At 36.4% G+C, this 20,665-nt stretch overlaps 2 protein-coding genes across 3 annotated transcripts; both read left to right on the top strand.

Moving 5' to 3' along the window:
* Positions 1–1,773: 1,773 nt before the first annotated feature.
* Positions 1,774–6,607, top strand: LOC147282656 (polygalacturonase-like). Of its 2 annotated transcripts, none has more exons than XM_086246247.1 (4): positions 1,774–2,269; positions 2,376–2,665; positions 3,657–3,885; positions 6,389–6,607. In XM_086246247.1, exons 1-4 carry the CDS (start codon positions 1,796–1,798, stop codon positions 6,605–6,607), a joined length of 1,212 nt encoding a protein of 403 aa, XP_086102373.1. In that variant the 5' UTR covers positions 1,774–1,795. The 2 variants fall into 2 exon arrangements, with proteins under 2 accessions (XP_086102373.1, XP_086102372.1); XM_086246246.1 differs by lacking the exon at positions 6,389–6,607 and adding an exon at positions 4,006–4,224.
* A 7,092-nt stretch (positions 6,608–13,699) lies between these two features.
* Positions 13,700–16,465, top strand: LOC147282657 (uncharacterized). The gene is made up of 4 exons (XM_086248257.1): positions 13,700–15,150; positions 15,255–15,563; positions 15,632–15,734; positions 15,827–16,465. The coding sequence occupies exons 1-4, from the start codon at positions 13,700–13,702 to the stop codon at positions 16,463–16,465; spliced, it is 2,502 nt and encodes an 833-aa protein (XP_086104383.1).
* The last annotated feature ends 4,200 nt before the right edge of the window (positions 16,466–20,665 follow it).

Here is a 20,665-nt window from a genome sequence, read left to right on the forward strand (position 1 = left end):
CTCAAATGTCATCTACTTATGATGTTTATTTATTTATTCTTTTTTTTTTGTCTGACTTATGGTGTTTATGTATCTCATGTTTATAAGAGAAAACCTTAGGTCTTGTGATGCCGATAATTGGATTGGATTGGATATGATAAATTGCTAAATTTATGTGCATTCTTTATTCAAACATAGAACTTTTAACTTGAAAAAAGAAGATGAAGTAATTATAAGGAGAAACTTATCTCTTCCAATTTTCACAAAAATTGTGGGAAGAGTGGTGATAAGTTTTCCCTTATGGCTAATCTATCTTCTTGCCGTATTCTTCCTTTAAATTATAAGACAACTTCCTCTTTTAGTACACATTAATTAGACATTTATCGAATCTAATCTAATTCTAGGCATAGCCTCAGTGCGTTAGTGGCCTACTCTATGGAGCTAACAAAGCCATGGAGCAACAACCATCTCACTCCTAAATGTGTGAATTAAACAGTGAATATTATTCCATGCACAATATTGAGGGCAGAAATTAGGATTAATTACACAAACACTCTGAGCTTTAGGGGGTTTATAATTTAGGCCGTATATTTTTGAAATTTTCATAAACACCTAAGGTTCTAAACTGATTGCACATAATTCTTCATGATGAAAGTCAACAGAAGACTAAATTATGATAATTATCCATATAGTGATTAAATATTATTTGGCTGTACGTAATTTCACTTTCACGTGTTAATTACACAAACATCCTTTTGTATTTGGCAAATACAAAAGGATTAAAATGGGCTAAATAGCAGTACTTGTTTTGAAAATACAGTCCAATGATCGTGTTAAATCTTATAGCTAGGGTGGATAACCCCAATTTCTTAAATCCTCCAAATTAAACGTCTTCTGCCACTCAATGCTTAACAATTAAAATTGTGAATCTGAGACTCTCAGACCCACCCACTACTCCACTGGTGTTAATTAACTTTCCAAAACCCTCACCACCACAATGCACTCCTCAAACCTTCCACAATTCACCTCATCTTTAGCGGCCACCGCCACCTCATTTTGTCTGCCCTCGAAGCAATCCAGTGATCATAAACTGAGTACACCGTGTGGGATGAATTGATACATGTACAAGTCAACGGCCTAAAAATACAAAAAACATATCCAATTAAGTACTAGCTAGACTGCTTCATAACTACTTTTTGCCAATTAATTATTTATCATGATATGCAATATTATAATAGCCTTTTTTTTTGGCGATTGAGTAATGAAATAGACTTAAAACCATGATTGTTAGTTAAAAAATTCACGTATAACTCAAGGCTTAAACAGTAAGCAATTTCAGACGAGCAGCAGACGCAGTAGTTGAGCAAACGCGCATATATATATATATATGTATATCTCTTAGTTTGTAGTAATCTGTATATATGCAGTCATTTATATTAGGAGCTAAGTTAAGTAACACAAAAAAGTGGCCATCAAATTAAAATTAATGGGGCTTAATTCCGGCGCAGCTTTCTTCTGATTAATTTCCATGTATGTGCATGCATTTCATCCGTATACAGTCATTTCTTAAAACCCACATCACTCATCATTGGTATAATATAATATGATATATATATAACGATATCCCATAATTATATATTCTGTTATTGCATATATGCATGTACCCTATTTAGTATATATACAAACGATACATACACCTACATTCTTCACCCATTCTCCATCGTCCTAGCTCTTAACCTACAGCTTCTTCAACATACTACTCCTTCTCCTCCAACATTCAACATTAATTTCAACTTCACCCAGAAAATATCAAAAAATGGTCAAGTTTACAATAAGTTGTTTTTGCACACTTTCATTGTTCATTTTATATATTTTGCACCAATCGTCTGTTGTTTCTGCTGATGAGGCTACTACTACAATTTACAATGTCATGAGCTTTGGAGCTAAGCCCAATGGTCTAAAGGATTCCACCCAAGCTTTTCTGGATGCATGGGCTGCAGCTTGTGCCTCTGCCAATTCCAGCAACATCATATATATACCAAAAGGGAGGTATTTGGTTGGCTCTGTGGCCTTTAAAGGTGGCAACTGCAAAACCCAAGATATCACTTTTCGGATTGATGGGACACTCATAGCTTCCTCCGATTATCGAATCCTAGGCCAAGCTAACAACTGGCTCAGCTTTGAAGGAGTTACTGGTGTTTCAATTGTTGGAGGCGCTCTTGATGCCAAAGGTTCTGCCTTGTGGGCTTGCAAATTATCTGGGGCCGCCAATTGTCCCAACGGAGCCACGGTTAGACCAAATCGATCTCTTCGATCATCTTCTCTTGTTAATTTATTTGAGTTTCCTATATATTGATATTAATTAAGAATCGGACTACTACTTGTTTTTGATGCAGAGTCTGAGTTTTACAAACTCCAAGAACATTCGCATCAACGGACTCATGTCATTAAACAGCCAGATGTTCCACATTGTTATAAATGGCTGCCAAAATGTTTACATGCAAGGAGTAAAAATCATTGCAGCTGGCAATAGCCCAAACACTGATGGCATTCATGTCCAATTGTCGAGAAATGTTTCAATCTTCAATACTTCCATCAAAACTGGAGATGATTGTGTCTCTATTGGCCCCGGCACCAAGGACTTGTGGATCGAACACATATCATGTGGACCCGGCCATGGAGTTAGGTTAGATTTTATATAAAGCTCTTGCATGATCAATGTATAATTAAGCTAGTTTCACGTTCACTTATACATCATATATATGCATGTCGATCTGTCTATGAAGCTAGCTAGGTTACAAAATAGTATTTTCCTATGAATTAAAACGTACCCTTAATATATATATATATATATATACAGGCTCCTTCTGTTGAGGTATACCCTGTTGGGGCGTACACGAGTCTTTTTGTGTCAATCCGAACCGTTCATTTTTTACATCTCCATAAATAGATCATCCTTGCAAAAAATTAGCCAAATCGGAAATCATTTGCCTATCTAACTTTGATCAAATAAATGGACGAACCAAATATTTTCGATGAAACCGTCTATTTGTTTTATCAAAGTTAGATAGGCAAATGATTTCCGATTGGGCTAATTTTTTGCAAGGATGATCTATCAATGAAGATTATCCTTGCGAACGGTTCGGATCGACACAAAACAACTCGTGTACGCCCCAACAAGGTCATACCTCAACATAAATAAGTTGAGGTATACCTCAACTTATTTATGTTGAGGTATACCCTGTTGGGGCGTACACGAGTCTTTTTGTGTCAATCCGAACCGTTCATTTTTTACATCTCCATAAACAGATCATCCTTGCAAAAAATTAGCCAAATCGGAAATCATTTGCCTATCTAACTTTGATCAAATAAATGGACGAACCAAATATTTTCGATGAAACCGTCTATTTGTTTTATCAAAGTTAGATAGGCAAATGATTTCCGATTGGGCTAATTTTTTGCAAGGATGATCTATCAATGAAGATTATCCTTGCGAACGGTTCGGATCGACACAAAACAACTCGTGTACGCCCCAACAAGGTCATACCTCAACATAAATAAGTTGAGGTATACCTCAACAGAAGAAGCCTGTATATATATATATATATATATATATATATATATATATATAAAGTGGCGTTGGCTTATATATGAATGGGTATTATTGTGGTTTGCAGCATTGGGAGTTTGGCCAAAGGCTTGGAAGAGGAAGGAGTCCAAAATGTGACTGTTAAAAATGCAGTTTTCACTGGAACTACAAATGGGCTGAGGATAAAGTCTTGGGCTAGGCCGAGCAAGGGATTTGTGCAAGGAGTTCAATTCCTTGATGCCGTAATGAATCATGTCCAAAACCCCATTTTAATTGACCAAAATTACTGCCCACACAACATCAATTGCCCTGGTCAGGTATGAAACTAATTCACTCTATCTCCTCCATAATTAGTATTTCGAAGTACTAGAAATTGGAAAGGTATCGATCTTAGACATAATATCTCAATTGTACATTTTCATATATTGTTTCAATAGGTATCCGGACTGCAAGTTAATGATGTATTATACCGGAACATTCGAGGAACATCAGCAACATCCGTCGCAATAAAGTTTGATTGTAGTGCAACAAATCCATGCAGTGGGATAAGACTCGAAAACGTGAATTTGACTTGCCGAAATCAAGTGGTTCAATCATATTGTACCAATGTAAATGGGAAGGCGTTTGGAATTGTTCAACCAAATAGTTGTTTGTAATAGTCAAAACGAAATTAGACATGAAATACTTATACATATGCATACACACATATTGGCTCGTGAAATTATAGGTATGTTCCATATTCGATCTGTACATATCGATCTATACACACATATATAGGTAGTGAAATTATTTGTACTACATGTAATATTCTTTTGTTCTATTCTAATAGAAAAGTAGTTGAATGTTTTGTAGATTTGAATACTGTCATAGATACGTGTACAATACATTCTTTTGATACAATTAATCATAAGTTAGTATATATGAACTCAAACTGTTTCAGAAACCAAACTCAATATATATATATATTGTAAATAACTTCATTTCTTCATGTTTTAGCTAAAATTAAACACATGCATGCCCAATTTCATGAATTAAACCCAAATAGGGTTGATACGAGTAAAAGCCTAGATACCTTCAGTTGGATAAGTTGGGCCAAAATTCTTGTGAAATACTATGAATATTTCCAAGCACCTTCTTCGTTGAAACGCTCCAATTTAGCTGGAATTTCCAGATGTATTGGAATTAATTAATTATCGACAAAATAATAGGTATACTTATTTAATAATGTTGTTCTTAAAAAAATGAATGCTAATGAAAATTTGTAGCCACAAATTTAAAAAACAAGTAAAAAAACATTTTATTTTTACCAAACAAATAAGTGAAAGACACTTTCAGCATCATGTTTATTTTAATAATTATACACAGTTAATTACAACACTTTTACTAACATTTACCAAACACTTTGATACTGTTTTTTGCACTCACAGCACTTTTGAAAACATAATTTATCAAACACTCAACTTTACAGCTGTTTTATTTCACAACTGTTTTTCCTCACAGCAATACCAACATGATCCTTATTTGGATATGTAGATGTGTGCATTCATGAGTTATCTTATTTCTCTTACCTTATTTTTAATTATTGTTGATGATCCTGGTTAATTTTAATATTTACAATTTATGCTAATATCAATAAAAACAATTCCTGACGGAAAGCCAACATAAGAAAGAAACAAAAATGAACACCCCACTAAACAGGAAAAAGGGCAACTCCTTTTGTCTCCCCCTGAAGCAATCCAGTGATGAAAACTTGGTTCACCCCGTATGGGATGAACTGATACATGAACAAGTTTTTTTTTTGGTGTCGTACGTATACATGAACAAGTCAACGGCTTCAAAAATACTTTTATTTTTTTCCTTTTAATTAATTATTTGAAAACAATAAATATTATAGATTATAATAGAGTTAAAGTGATGATTATTAATTAATTATAACAAAGATTCAAGTACGTACATATTACTTAAAACAGTAAGCAATCAGATGATATCATCATTTCTAGTAACTGGTCAAATCTCTTCATTTCTAGTAAGTTTCTGACTTTCTGGTGGCAGGGGCCTTTTGAAGCAAAGTAGCAGAAAAGAGTGGCAACCAAACTAGTGGGCTTATTTCCCGCAGCAGCTTTCTTAATAAGATAAATATGATTTCAATTCCATGTATATACATTTCTTAAACCCACATCAATCATAAATTACTTATAATTGAATCACAATATCCCTTGTAAATCAAATCAACCCAGCTCTTGCATATATGCATGTACCTTTTATAGTATATATATAAACTACTAATACACCAACATTCTCCAACCTCGATCTCTAGCTCCAACACTACATATCCTCTTAATCTACAGCTTAATTCTTCAACTGCATTTTAGTTTGAAATTAATTAAGTACTTACCAAATTAAGAAATCTTGTTTGCGATATCTTAGACTATACGCTTTACGAACTCTAAAAACATTGGCATCGACGGACTAGTGTCTTTAAACAGCCAGATGTTCCACATTGTGATAAACGGATGCCAAGATGTTCGCGCGCATTCAAGGAGTCAAAGTCAGTGCCTCTGGCAATAGCCCAAACACGGATGGCATCCATGTCCAATTGTCCAGAAATGTTTCTATCTTCAACACCTCCATCAAAACTGGGGATGATTGTGTCTCAATTGGCCCCGGAACCAAGGACTTGTGGATCCAAGCCATTTCATGTGGACCTGGCCACGGCATTAGGTTCGATTTTTTATATATACCTCTTGAAAAACTAGATAGTATATATGTGTGTGTGTCTCTATGAGTAGGTTACAAGCTAGATAGTATATTGTTTTATAGGTATCTGGCGTGAAAATTAGTGACGTTTTGTATCAGAACATTCGTGGAACTTCAGCAACATCAGTCGCAATAAAATTTGATTGTAGTACTACAAATCCATGCAACGGGATAAGACTCGAAAATGTGAATTTGACTTGTCAGAATAAAGTGGTTCAATCATATTGTAACAACGCAAATGGAAAGGCTTTTGGAATTGTACAACCAAATAATTGTTTGTAATATTTGAGAGAATTAGGCATGGAATTCTACTTGTACGTACATATCTATACACACATATTCATAGTGAAATTATAAGTCCATTAAATATTCTTTTGATCTATTTCTAGTACAAAAGGAGCTATTGTTATGTAAATTTGAATACTGCTAGAGATATCTTGTACATACATACATACATACATACATATATATATAGAGGAGTGCTCTAAAACTAACTGCTTAGTAAATTAATATGAAACTAACCATACTTTTGAATTCACCACATAACTAATTAATCTCATAATCCGAACTGTTTATTTTTAAGCCCTATTTCAACGATCATCTTTGTAAAAATTCAACTATATCATAAATCATTTAGTCATCTAATTGTGATAAAACAAATAGACGATCAATGTTTTCGATAAAAGTATATAAATAATTGTTATCATAATGAAATGGCTAAATAAATTCTAATTTTGGAGATTTTTTACAGAGATAATCTTTAAAATAGGGCCTAAAAAATGGATGGTTCAGATTTTGAGATTACATTTTGTGGTGGGCCTAATATGGTAGTTATTTTTGTATTAACTTATTAACTAGTTAATTTTAGAGCATTCTTATATATGTATATATATATATATAAATAGGAAACGTTAAGTCTGAGATTTCATATTTAGTATTAAATGTGGGATGGGGCAAATAGGCCCACTTCATGTAGTTTTTCAACAATCCGAACCATCTATTTTTTAAGCCTCTATTTATAGATCATCTTTATAAAAAAATTAGTCAAATAAAAAATCATTTACTTATCTAACTTTGATCAAACAAATATATATATATATACCATTCTTTTCAGAGATACCGCTCGTATATACATATATATACCATTTCTTTCATACATTTCGTATCAATTTGCTTTTATGGTGTATATTCAAGCGTTTCTCTAAATTATTTGGGATAATTACTTTATTTCACCAATTTATTTTTAAATAAAATTATATTTGTTAAGTACATGTAAGTAAATCACCCACTTAACTATACGTGGGTATTGGTGTGCTATCACTTATTTGATTTATTTTTTACCTAATTATTTCATTAGAAATACTCTAAGGCCCCGTTTGGGATTGCGGTGGAAGACCCAAAAGTTGCTGTGGATGACAATTCTCAATCATCTACAGCAGTTTTGGTGTTTGGTAAAAATATTAAAAACTGCTTTTTCTTACAATTCTCAACTCCCCACAACAAAAACAGAAAGCAGGTTTCTAGGTGCTTTTGAAAGCTGCAGTGAATCACAGCAACAATGAATATTTTATTTCACCCATAATATCCTCATTGATTTCTATATTTTTTAATTTGTTTATTTTAAATTAAAAAATATGTCCATTGTTAGTTATATTTTATATTGTGATAATTAATTATGATATTTTATTTGCACGATTAAAATTATAATATACCTAGAAAAATAATACACATACTTATTTAATAATGTTGTTCTTAGAAAAATTAATGCTAATAAAAATTTGTAGCCAAAAATTTAAAAAACAAGTAAAAAACATTTTATTTTTACCAAACAAATAACTGAAAAACACTTTTAACATCATGTTTATTTTAGTAATTATACACAGTCACAGCACTTTTACATTAACATTTACCAAACACTTTGATACTGTTTTTTGCACTCACAGCACTTTTGAAAACATACTTTACCAAACACTCAGCTGCTTTACTTTACAGTTGACTTTACTTCACAGTTATTTTACCTCACAACTGTTTTTTCACACAGCAATACCAAACTGGCCCTAAATTTAATTAAGCTAGCTAACTAGTTAATAAGTTAATACTAATATTAAAAAATACAAAAGAAATAAAAAAAATTAACTAAAAATTTCAAACGGTTGTTTCATTACTTTTCCTATAAATTGAGCATTTACACCTCATTTTGGGGAGGATATAAGAATGTTTACGTAAACGCCCGTGATTCGCCCGAGACCACTCGTGGGAACCAATAAAGATTGTGTTTGTTATTTCATAATTTGGTCCTTAAAGTTTATTTTCGCTCAATGTAGTCTTTACTCTTCCATGTTTATTACTGCACATCAATGTTGTCCTTCCATTATCTTCTGTTAGATTTTTCGTCAAAAATGATACAACATATGCCTTGATAGAAAAACCAACATTACCATGCTATATATGATAAGACGAATATATGCATGTAAACTAACAACTCATAAATATTTAAGAAATAACATGCCATAATAGAAAGAAAAAAAGCCATAGATACCATACTATATATAATATATTAATGCTAAATAAGATATATATGACAATATATATGCCATTGGGAAATAACTTAAATGGTAATACATTAATTAAAAGAGAATACTTGACAACATAAGAGGTTATAGAAATTGACATTAAGTGTTTGACTCACCTTCTATATGTAATTTTTTACTATTCTTACCTGGAGTTACACTTGTTATAAGGAAATTGCACTCTTGTACACACTACAAGAATTATTATTTTTAATATCTGATCCATTCTGTCCCTTTTGTTTACAATAAGAGGGACTCTTGTTTGTAAGTTTGGGCTATAGTGACATAGGAGCCACACATATATGGCTTGCCCATCCCCTTAATCAGGGTCCCTAAAGCTCATTACATGCTGCTGGGTGCATGATTCTATTATGAAAATAATATATATCAAATCCTTGGACGGATGAAAGGTAATAATTGGGAATTGTTGAGCGTGTAATTAGGAATTGTCTGCATGTTATGTATAGTTTAATTGACCATGTGAAAATTAATATTCTCTTGTTCAGTTTTCATATTACAGTAATGAAGCTGTATCTTACATGATAAGATGACCAAAAATATAAATGGAAAAAAAAAATCAGGAAGACAGTAGGGGGCAGTCAAAGTAAGTAGGAATGAACTAGGGGCTGATAATATGAAAGATAAAATACCACAAACTGCTGAATACATAGAATAAGGTCAGACATAGTATGTACAAAAGTTAAGTAGGGGAATATGGTAGAGTCAGGGACAAATCCAGGATCCCAAAGTGGGATGGGCTAAGTTTAGCTTATAAAAAATTGACGATATGTGTAAATTTTATTAATAAAAAAAAAAAACACCTAGTCAGGGAGGACATAAATACATAATGAGCTTACCCCACAAGTGAGGCACTCCACAAGATGACCAACAAAGCAAATTCTATACAATAATCAAAATAATCAAATCATAATTTACTAATACATTAATCAAAATCAAGTCCTAATTAAATCATCAAATCCCTAATTTAATCACATAAAATAATCAAATCCCTAATTTTAAAATTTGGGAATTAAAAAAAGAGAACAAAAAAGAGAGTGCCAAACACTACCTAGGAGCTTGAAGTTGATCGAGTTGTAGAGATATTTCAGGTTTCACAAAAAACTTGGAGAATTCATACTTGGATTGGAAGATGTACGTGGTACGTACTGGATAGTGGAGAGAAGACATGTTGAAGACTGAGAGAGAGAGAGAGAGAGAGAGAGAGAGAGAGAGAGAGAGAGAGAGAGAGAGAGAGAGTTGAAGAGTGAAGATGACTAATGTTTGTTTTGGATACTAGTGATTAGTGAAGAATTTGGGTACGTAGTTGGGTATAAGTAGGCTGGGGTCAATATTTGGGGTAGGATTAAGTGTGAAAGTAACCTAGAAAAAAAGAAAATTCCACATGGGCTACAAAACAGGTAGCTCATAACGTGGACTCGTCATTGGGTAGAGTGAGAAGGGTGAACTGAAATATAACATTACACATAGGGAAATTAGAGTGATAAACATTTAAATAGCTCTACTCCAATACCTATCAAAGCCAACCAATATCATAAACTAATGTTTGAGTTAGTGGCTGTTATTCTCCAAACAGTGCATTATTTACTGTGGCTGTCATGAGCCACCTAATTCCACTAATTAATAGTTAGAACAGTTATAACTAAAATGAAAAATAGTTTCTGTGAGGGTTAAAGTTGTAAATATGTCATTATTTGGGCTACTGATATGTTGGCTCAGCCAATATGTATCCGTTGGTGAATTGGTAGCCTTATGTTTTCTGACAACTCTCTCCTTCCTCACCATTGTTTTCAGACCGATCCCCCTTTTGTTTCCCTGTTAAACAACCAAAATTCATTCCAATACATGGTTAGTGAAAAGAAAAATCCATAGCAACTTATGCTACCACCAATATGAGCCGCCGCCCACCTTGGAACCATTGAAGGAACTAATTGCAGGCATCTGGCAGCGTGGGTTTGATTGACAACTATTTCATGGGTAAGGTTTGTTAATAGCATCAAGGGATGATTATTGGTTCCTAAACTGGTTGCTTACTGTGTGTGTAGATCTATCATACCAGAAACTTTATCTTTTCACAACTGATGGAATTTATGGATTGTAAATTGGTTGTTTTCAGCAATTCCTGGGAAGGTAACTGTGTTTTCTCTGACTTGCCCAGTTTTTCCCCAAACTCTATTGTCATTCTGCTTTTATTTAATTATTGAGCTGTGAAATTTGTTTTTGGCTGAAATTTGTTTGTGGCTGAAATTTGTTTTTATGTGAAAACAAATATTGTAGGAGGTTAGATTGAATTACATTTTAAAAAAATTCGAAAATATTGGTGTTTGATCGAGAAAACTGGGATTAAGGACCGGTCCTCACTCTTGAGGACCGGACCTCCAGTAAAATCGTGTTTGTGTATAAGGTTTGAGGACCGGACCTCATTCTTGAGGACCGGACCTCCGGTAACTCGCTTTGAAATTTCTGGCCTTAAGAACCTGTTCTCTCCTTTGATACTTTTTCAAATTTCTGGGCTGAAGGCGTCTGGCAGCATGGGTTTGATTGGCAACTATTTCATGGGTATGGTTTATTAATAGCATCAAGGGATGATTATTGGTTCCTAAACTGGTTGCTTACTGTGTGTGCAACTCTATCATACCAGAAAATTTATTTCTTCACAACTGATGAAATTTATGGATTGTAAATTGGTTATTTTCAGCAATTCCTCATACTATCTGGGAGGGTGACTATGTTCGGTGCAATATAACCAATGAACACTGCTTTCTCTGACTTGCCCAGGTTCTTCCCCAAACTTTATTGTCATTATGCTTTTATTTAATTATTGACCTGTGGAATTTGTTGTTCGCTGAAGAGGAGATGTGGCTGAAGTTTGGGGATGAAATTTGTTTTTATGTGAAATGCACATTTGGAGTTATTAATTAGACCCTTCACTCTGCAATTCATGCTTGTAGTTTTATCCATGTTGAGCACCAGTTTACATGCAAGTGACCCTGTACTAACACTGGACTATTATGCATCTACATGTCCCACTTTGTTTGAGATTGTAAAGAATATAATGAAATGTGCAGTACGTCCTTGATAGTCTGCTTGCATTTCCATGACTTCCACAATTTTATTCATTGCTCAGTTACTCATTAGTACTGTTTCATATCTTGCAACACTAGTTAAGACTATATGATATATATTTATTTTAATTGGCTATAATTTCAAGTGGCTGCTATAATTTCAAGTTGCTGTTGTAAATTACCTGCAAACGCACCTTAGAAAGCGCCTCATCAGCTCCCACAAGGTTCTTTGGGGCCCCGGTCTCGACCAAGTGAGGGCAATGGCCATGTTCGTAGTACTAGTACCACCCCCTCCAGCTCTCATTCATGATTCAACCCACAAGTGAAAATTGGACCATGCTTTAGAGTTGTTACAGACCCTTGTTGCAGAATACTATCCAACTGAGAACTAGATGTTTACATCCACAATGCATTTCCAACTTGCCTGGACCTTCAAGTAACCCCAAGACATACTCCTATTACCATTTTATGGTCCACTAAACTCATCAGTCATCACTAAATCAAACTACAAAAAAAACCCAAGTTAACAATACGACTAGAAAAAGAAATGATAATTACAAAAGAAGTACCAAGTATTACATACACCAGGTTCCATGGCCTGGTTATTTTTAAATAAGAAAACAGGTCCCACTATATCTTTAAGGTTCCACTAGTATAGACTATGATGCCCTTGCCTTCTGTGTCTAAAATGCATATGATTACCTAGTTAATCACTAAATTTGTTAGGCAGATAATTTGCCTAAGGTCTCTCTCTCTCTCTCTCTCTCTCTCTCTCTCTCTCTCTCTCTCGTATTCATTGCCAACACTAATATCGTTTTTAATATTTTTGTTAATATTTGCTTATATATAATATAATTTCTGTTAGTGGAGACATCTTATAGAACCTTATGGTAATTACAATTGTGTCTTATTATAGGATGAGTTATAGTGTTGACAAAAGTTGGGTGAGATTAGACCGGCTAACACCCCAATATGACCATGGATTGCGAACGTTTTTGGATTTCTGTTTTGCCAATGTGGCAGTTGATAACCAAATTAAGTGTCCATGTCGTAAGTGCTACAACAGATTTTGGAGGTCTCGTAAAGATGTAGAGGATGATATGGTTGAATTTGGTATGGATCACCGATATGTGGATACAGTTTGGACCAATCACGGAGAGCAAATTGCTGAATCAAACACAATGACACCTCACACCAATTCTAAAATGCACTATGTTATGGAGGATTTATTTCATAATTATGGGGGTGAACATGATGGGAGCACTTCAGATCCTGCAACCCACGTTGGACCTACTGAAGATGCTTTGCGGTTTTATAATTTACTCAAGGAGGTTGACGTTGAACTATACCCTGGTGCAAGCCATATGAAAAAACTTGAGTTCATAGTTGAGCTCTATCACATAAAGTGTCTTTTTAGCTGGAGTGACAAGTCATTTTCGACCTTGCTGGCATTGTTAAAGAGGTCATTTCCTTTAGTGAACTCACTGCCAGATTCTTTTTACAAGACAAAAAAGCTCATAGGTGAGTTAGGCTTGAACTATGAAAAAATTGATGCATGTCCGAATGACTGCATGCTATATAGGAATGAGCATAAAGACGCTGTTGTGTGCAAAGTTTGTGGTGACCCTTGATATAGCGATGAAGGCAATGAAAACAAAAATAGAGTGCCGTTAAAAGTGTTACGTTACTTTCCAGTAACCACACGGCTGCAAAGGCTATTCATGTCTAGGCACACAGCCCAGCATATGACATGGCACAAGACTGAAAGTACTGACGGCATTATGAGGCATCCGTCTGATTCACCTGCTTGGAAAGAGTTAGACAAGCGTTATCCGGACTTCGCCTTGGAGCCCCGTAATGTGAGGTTTGGTCTTGCAAGTGATGGATTTAATCCGTTTGGTCATATGAGTCTTTCTCATAGCACTTGGCCAGTGGTGCTTTGTGTCTACAACCTCCCTCCATGGATGTGCATGACTCAACCTTATTTAATCATGTCTTTACTCATACCCGGACCGAAAGCCCCAGGCAATGATATTGACATTTATCTGGAACCGTTGATAGATGAGCTGACTACATTGTGGAATGATGGTGTCAGTACATATGACGTTCACACCAACCAAACTTTCACACTTAGAGCAGCCTTATTGTGGACAATTAATTATTTCCCAGCGTATGCTAACTTGTCCGGGTGGAGCACGAAAGGTGAGTTAGCTTGTCCACAATGTCAGGAGAAAACAGAGCATCTGTACTTACCTTGTAGCCGAAAACAATGTTATTTGGGGCACCGCAGGTTCCTACCCATGACGCATCGTTTTCGAAAAGAAAAAGTTGCATTCAATGGACAGTGGGAGTTAAGGCCTGCCCCTGCTGCCCTTTCAGGGGAAGCATGCCTACTGAATTTATCTGGTTTAAGCTTCACACTTGGAAAGAAAAAGAAGAATAAGAATCGGCCGAGACAAAGACGTGCATCTGCACCCACCATTCCAGAATACCAGGGACCTTGGAAGAAGCAGAGTGTGTTTTTTAGGTTACCCTATTGGAGGTACAACTTATTGCGACATAACCTTGATGTGATGCACATAGAGAAAAATGTGTGTGATAGCATTATTGGGACTCTTCTAGGGTTGGATGGGAAAAATAAAGATACGGTGAAGGCACGTGGTGACCTTGAGAAGTTAAATTTGAAGCCCGAGCTTCATCCAGTCCGAATTGGTAGCAAAACTTTTCTGCCAGCAGTAGCATATACTCTTACTAATAAAGAGAAAGAAATGTTTTGTGAGGTTCTTAAAAATGTTAAGGTTCCAGATGGATATTCCTCAAACATTGCTAGGTGTGTGAGCGTGAAGGAGAAAAAAATCATGGGTCTAAAAAGTCATGATTGTCATGTTTTGCTGCAAACTTTGGTACCCCTGGCAGTTCGACGAATACTCCCACCACGGGTGGCTGGCATTATTCTTGAAATGTGCAGATTTTTCAAAAATATTTGTGTCAAAGCTGCTACCCCACAAGCATTCATAGACTTGAACCCCCGGATTGCATTAACCCTTTGCCAAATGGAGCGGATTTTTCCACCAGCTTTCTTTGACATTATGCTTCACCTACCAATACACCTAGCCTCGGAGGCTGCTATTGGAGGTCCAGTTCAATATCGGTGGATGTACCCAATTGAAAGGTACGATTCCAACTTGCTTTTCTTGAATTTCCATAACAACAATGGAGTAAAATGTTTATTCATGTTTAACCATTGACCTTACCTCAAATTTTTGTTTGGTGTAGGTATTTGCATACACTCAAGTCTTATGTTAGGAACAAGCGTAGACCCGAGGGTTGTATAGCCGAGGGTTACATAGCAGAAGAATGCATGTCTTTTTGCTCCATGTACTTGGATGATGTTGACACTCGCCGAAATAGATTTGGCCGAAATAGTAATGACGGTTCTCATTCATTACGTGAAGGCTTTGAAATTTTTGCAGGCAGAGGCATTCAGATGGGAAGTGGAACTACAAAATTCCTCGACTACACAATATGGGAGCAGTTATGGCGTTCATGTCTGTTTAATTGCGCTGAGGTTGAGCCATATTTAAGGTAAGAACTTGTGTTCATATACAAGTTCCTAAAAATTAATACCTGACACTTACTTACTCGCCCTGCAGTGAGCACATGGCAACCTGCCTTGCTGCAAGGGGACGGAGGACGACGATAATGACATGCACTGCTCAAGCTACCGATTCTTTCCCTCATGTATTTAAGCAACTTGTAAGTTATGATTGAATCTCACACACCTTACTAATTGCATGTCTTATAATTTAATATGTGATTATTTATGGTTGTCCTTATTGTCCATATAGGTGGAAACAATGTTAGTAAATGGGAACCATGTTCATCCAGACTTAGGGGCAATTTCATTTGGCCCCTCTCAATGGGCGATGCATCTAAAGAGTTTTGTTATTAACGGTTTTCGTTTCCGAATCAAGTCCGTGGATGTACGAAAAAAAAATCAAAATTGTGGGATCTTTGTGGCTGCCAATACACCAAGTTACTCAAGCACGAGAGACCAAAGACCCATAACTGCCCTAGTGGATTTTTACGGGGTCGTAATAGATATTGTGAAGTTGGATTTTGGAGATGGTAGTACATGCGTATTGTTTGATTGTGAATGGGTTGATAACCATGTTGGGTCAAAAGTTGATGCATTTGGATTCAAATTGGTTAACTTCAAAAAAAAATTGAATACAAAAGACACTTTTGTACTTGCTACACAGGCCAAGCAAGTGTTCTACGTTCAAGACCCCTTGGATCCTGATTGGCATGTCATAGTTGATACTGAACCACGTGATCTGTATGACATGAATCTTGTGGTTCCATCTGATGTCTACGGAGTTCAAACCTTGGATGAAATTTGTAGAGGTGATGATCAAATTAATCCAAGGGGAGATATCGAAGGAACAACCATTGATGAACGACTATCCCCAATCAGAACCACATAAACAAATTGTACTTGCTGTCACCGGGCCAAACCTGTTATAATTCTCCATATGTTAGTTTTGGCAATGTAAAATTTGAAAACAATGTCGCTCTGTTGATGGTGGATGCACTCCCAAACACATTAAAATGTCGATTTCTAGAGTCATTGATGTATAAATCACAATTGGCCTTTTTATTTTGGGGTTGTATTGATAACGTAATGTTTTCAACTAGTTGAGGACTGGGTGCTTTTTGTATTTAAGTGGTTTTTAGGTTCGAGTGCACAAACTTTACATAAATAAAATGAAATAAAATTTTTTTATAAAGGACCGGACCTCTCTTCAGAGAACCGGTCCTCCAGATGCGACCCATTTTGTCTGCTTCAATTGAGAACCGGACCTCCCTTTTGAGGACCGGTTCTCCATGGGCGATGCTTCATCATCTTTGCTTCTAAATTGACTAAGAACCGGACCTCCTTTTGGGCTACACAAACTTCGTTTTAAAAAAAAAATTGAGGACCGGACCTCCAACTCAAATGACCGGTTCTCCAGAGGTGATCCAATTTTTCTGCAGCAATTGAGAACCGGACCTACATTGTGAGAACCGGACCTCCAGGGAGATGCTTCATCGTCCCTGCTTCCAATTTTTGACTGAGAACCGGACCTCCTTTTCGAGAACCGGACTTCCAGAGGCGCGATGCTCTTATTAAAAAAATTTAAAAACCCCTTCTTCTTTTTTCCTTCCTTTCCCCCTTTTCTCGTGACCTGCGCCCCCCTCATTCTCCACTGCGTTGGTCTTCTTCTCCTTATTCTCTCTTATTTTCTTCTCTCTTCCTCCTCTCAATCCCTCATCAAATCACATTTAATCTCAGAATTTCTTCTTACTTCTCAATTTTCGGCCCTGTCGGAAGATTACCCATTGATTTCTGTTCTTGACCAAGGTATTTCTCTAATTTTTCGGCAATTTCTTCCTTTTCCTTAAATTTTCGGCACTTTTTTTTTTTTTTATGTTTTCTAACTTGCTTTGTCTTCTTTGTTGCTTGTTTTTTTGTGTTTCCACTTATTTCTTGAATATGTTCGATGGATGTTATGGCTTGTCCTCTCGGGTATGTGTTCTCTTTCTCCAAACATACAATTTGTGCTTCTCTAAACTTGCTTGGGACATTGTTTTTGTTTGCTGGTATGGGTTCCCTTGTGTAATTTCTTGGGATTATTTGTGCCTTATGAATATTGTCATCTCTGATTGACGGATGGGTTTTTGCATTTTTTAATTGTCCTTGGGTTGTTGGTCTTACTTGTTGTTTGGTTGATGGTATGGCTTGTTGTTTTGTTCTGGTGTCTAGTCTAATGGCCCCTAAGAAAGCATCCTCTCAGCAGCCCATTGCTAAGAAAAGGAAATCTCAAGCGACTTCTTCCGAACCTCAGGAAGAGACTCCTATTCCTAGGGAAGACTCAAGTCAGTATAGACGGTTTCGCAATGCGGACTGTGAAGCCCGTTGGGAGGTGATAGAAGATAGAGGTTTTATATCTGAGCGTCCAATTGTCATTCGAGAGATGAGTGCTGACTTCGTGAATATTTTAGCGGCACGTGGTCTGCGACCATATGTCGAATCCTTCCCTAAATACAATATCAATCTTGTTGGTGAGTTTTATGCCAACTTTCCTCCCGATTTCAAAGTAACCAAGGATTCACATGTGTTTCTTCGGGAGCACAAATGTATGATTACTCGTGATGACATTCGTAGTGTTTGTAAACTACCCTCCTCTGGCAAAATTGATTATAAAAAGTTTCTTAAGTTCACTTCTTCCTTAGCACGGGAACACATTATCACCACTCTTTATGATGCACCAACATTCGTTCCCCCTGCCTCTCATCGCGTCATCTCTGGTTCTTGCACACAACTATTCCGTATGCTATTTATGTTTGTTCGATGCAATGTTTATCCCACGAGTCAAAAATCCCGCATCTCTGATGAAGCGTGTAGGTTGATGATTGCCTTGAATACCCCTGATGTTCCCGTTCCTTTGGAGGACATCATTTTCACTCATCTTGTGGAATGTGGTCGCACGATCAAAAATGTGAACTCTCAACTTTCATTTCCTTGTCTCATCACTCGCCTTGCCGAACGTTCTGACATTCCTGTGATGGATGATGATCCACTATGGGATCCGGATGGTCCGATTGACGGATGGGTTATGCGCAAAAGTGATGCTAACTCCCGGTCTGTGGTGGCTCAAGTTCCTGAGCCGATTCCTCCAGCTCCTACTGCTCCCTCTGAGCCGTCTTCTTCTGGAGTTCCTGCTGCACCTGACTTTGTTTCCATCATGGAGCGTCTTGACCTTGGATTCTCAACGGTTAACTCTCGCCTGGATGCTTTTGATAACCGCATGGATGCATTTCAGCAGCAGTATACTGGGGATTTGCACGACATACACTCGACCCTTAGCGAACTAAAAGATCGTTTACCTGATTTTTATCCTTAGTTTTTATTGTATTAGGCTTGGAAGCTTTAATGTGTTAGAAAGGGGGAGATGTAGTGATTACTTCACCTGCTTTAGAATCGTTTTGAACTGATTCAATGGTTGTCATATTTTGTTGCACTTCAGTTTTTAATTCACATTGAATCTTCTCTGGCTTGCTTTCCATTTATTTCTCTGTCTTGCTTTCCATTTATTGCTAAAGGGGGAGATTGTAAGTTTAACTTTGTAATTGGATATTTCCTTAGACAAAACGCTCATGCAATATGCTTACATCAATATTGTAAGCTCAAAGTACTATGCTCGCATCATCTTAAGCTCTTTCGCCTCTATTTCAATCTATTTTAACAAAGTAAGTTGACCTAGAAGACCACATGCAGTGTAGGAGGTTAGATTAAATTGCATTTTTTATAAATGGTGAAAATATCTTTGTGTTCGAGAAAACTATGATTGAGGACCGGTCCTCATACTTGAGGACCGGACCTCCAGTAAACCCGTGTTAATTTTTAAGGATTGAGGACCGGACCTCATACTTGAGGACCGGTCCTCCAGTAAACCCGTGTTAATTTTTAAGGATTGAGGACCGGACCTCATTCTTGAGTACCGGACAGCCAGTAAGCTCGTGTTAATTTTTAAGAATTGAGGACCGGACCTCATTCTTGAGGACCGGACCTCCAGTAAAATCGTGTTTGTCTTTAAGTGTTGAAGACCGGACCTCCAGTCAGTCGCTTTGAAATTTATGGCCTTTAGAACCTATCGCCTCCATTGAGGTACAAACGAGAGAACCAACAACAACGAGGTGCCTTCTTCTTCAAGTTTGAGTCCCTACACTTGTTTTCGGATTCCTTATATATTATGTCTTACCCTAAATTACAGTAAATCAGTTGTCTACAGTCAAAATTAGAGTTTGATTTTACACAAATTTATGCTATATTCTAAATGGTATGTAAAAATATTGGTATGCAAGTATTAGTGCTTTAGGGTCCTTCGCATTGTGCCTATTTCAAAGCTTATAGTCTTACAAAATTAGAAAACAATTTGAGCCTAAGATACTAAAAAGACCTCTGAGATTAAGTCTATGAAAATAAACTGTACCACCAATTGACTGAAAGGCTAGCAAGTACAATATTCCCCTGCCATGAATTCACTATCAGTCCCTATCACTCCAGTTTTAATATGAGTGTTCAGTTGAAAAATAGCAATATTGAGTTGATTGAGGGTGATGTTGCAGACAAAGTAGTGTTGAGATTCCACATGCACGACCTGACTAAAATTTAGTAGTCTAAGGTGTATAGCCTACACATACATATCTGCTGTTTTATTCACTATTACACCATACCTCAACACAAACATAGCTTCTATATAAATCACTAGTGTTGTCTGCTGATGGTAGTCTCAAAATTACTCCACCAGTAACCACAAAGAACATAACCATGTCTAAGGAAGTTAGGACCCCAGTAAACCCCAATGTCTATCGTGAGCTATGGTTTGAAGACCCTTGTTATGATACACCAGTTTTGGATGCCTGCTCCCAAACCGATTCAAGTGAAAACCCTCATGAAGAAAGGGATTTTAAAAACTCCGTGCTGGCCACTTGGGTACCTCAAACGCGCCATGTTCTTCCTCACCGGAATGGGCAAGGTGACACAAACTGCTTTGGAGAACCAATTCCTGGTGGGCAATATTCGGCTGAAAGGTTAGTACAAAAAGCTAACATAGATCAATCCCCTGCCAAACTAATTCCCT

Source organism: Dryas octopetala, chromosome 6 (assembly GCF_963921425.1).
Source record: "Dryas octopetala chromosome 6, drDryOcto1.1, whole genome shotgun sequence".
NCBI classification, from domain to species: domain Eukaryota; kingdom Viridiplantae; phylum Streptophyta; class Magnoliopsida; order Rosales; family Rosaceae; genus Dryas; species Dryas octopetala.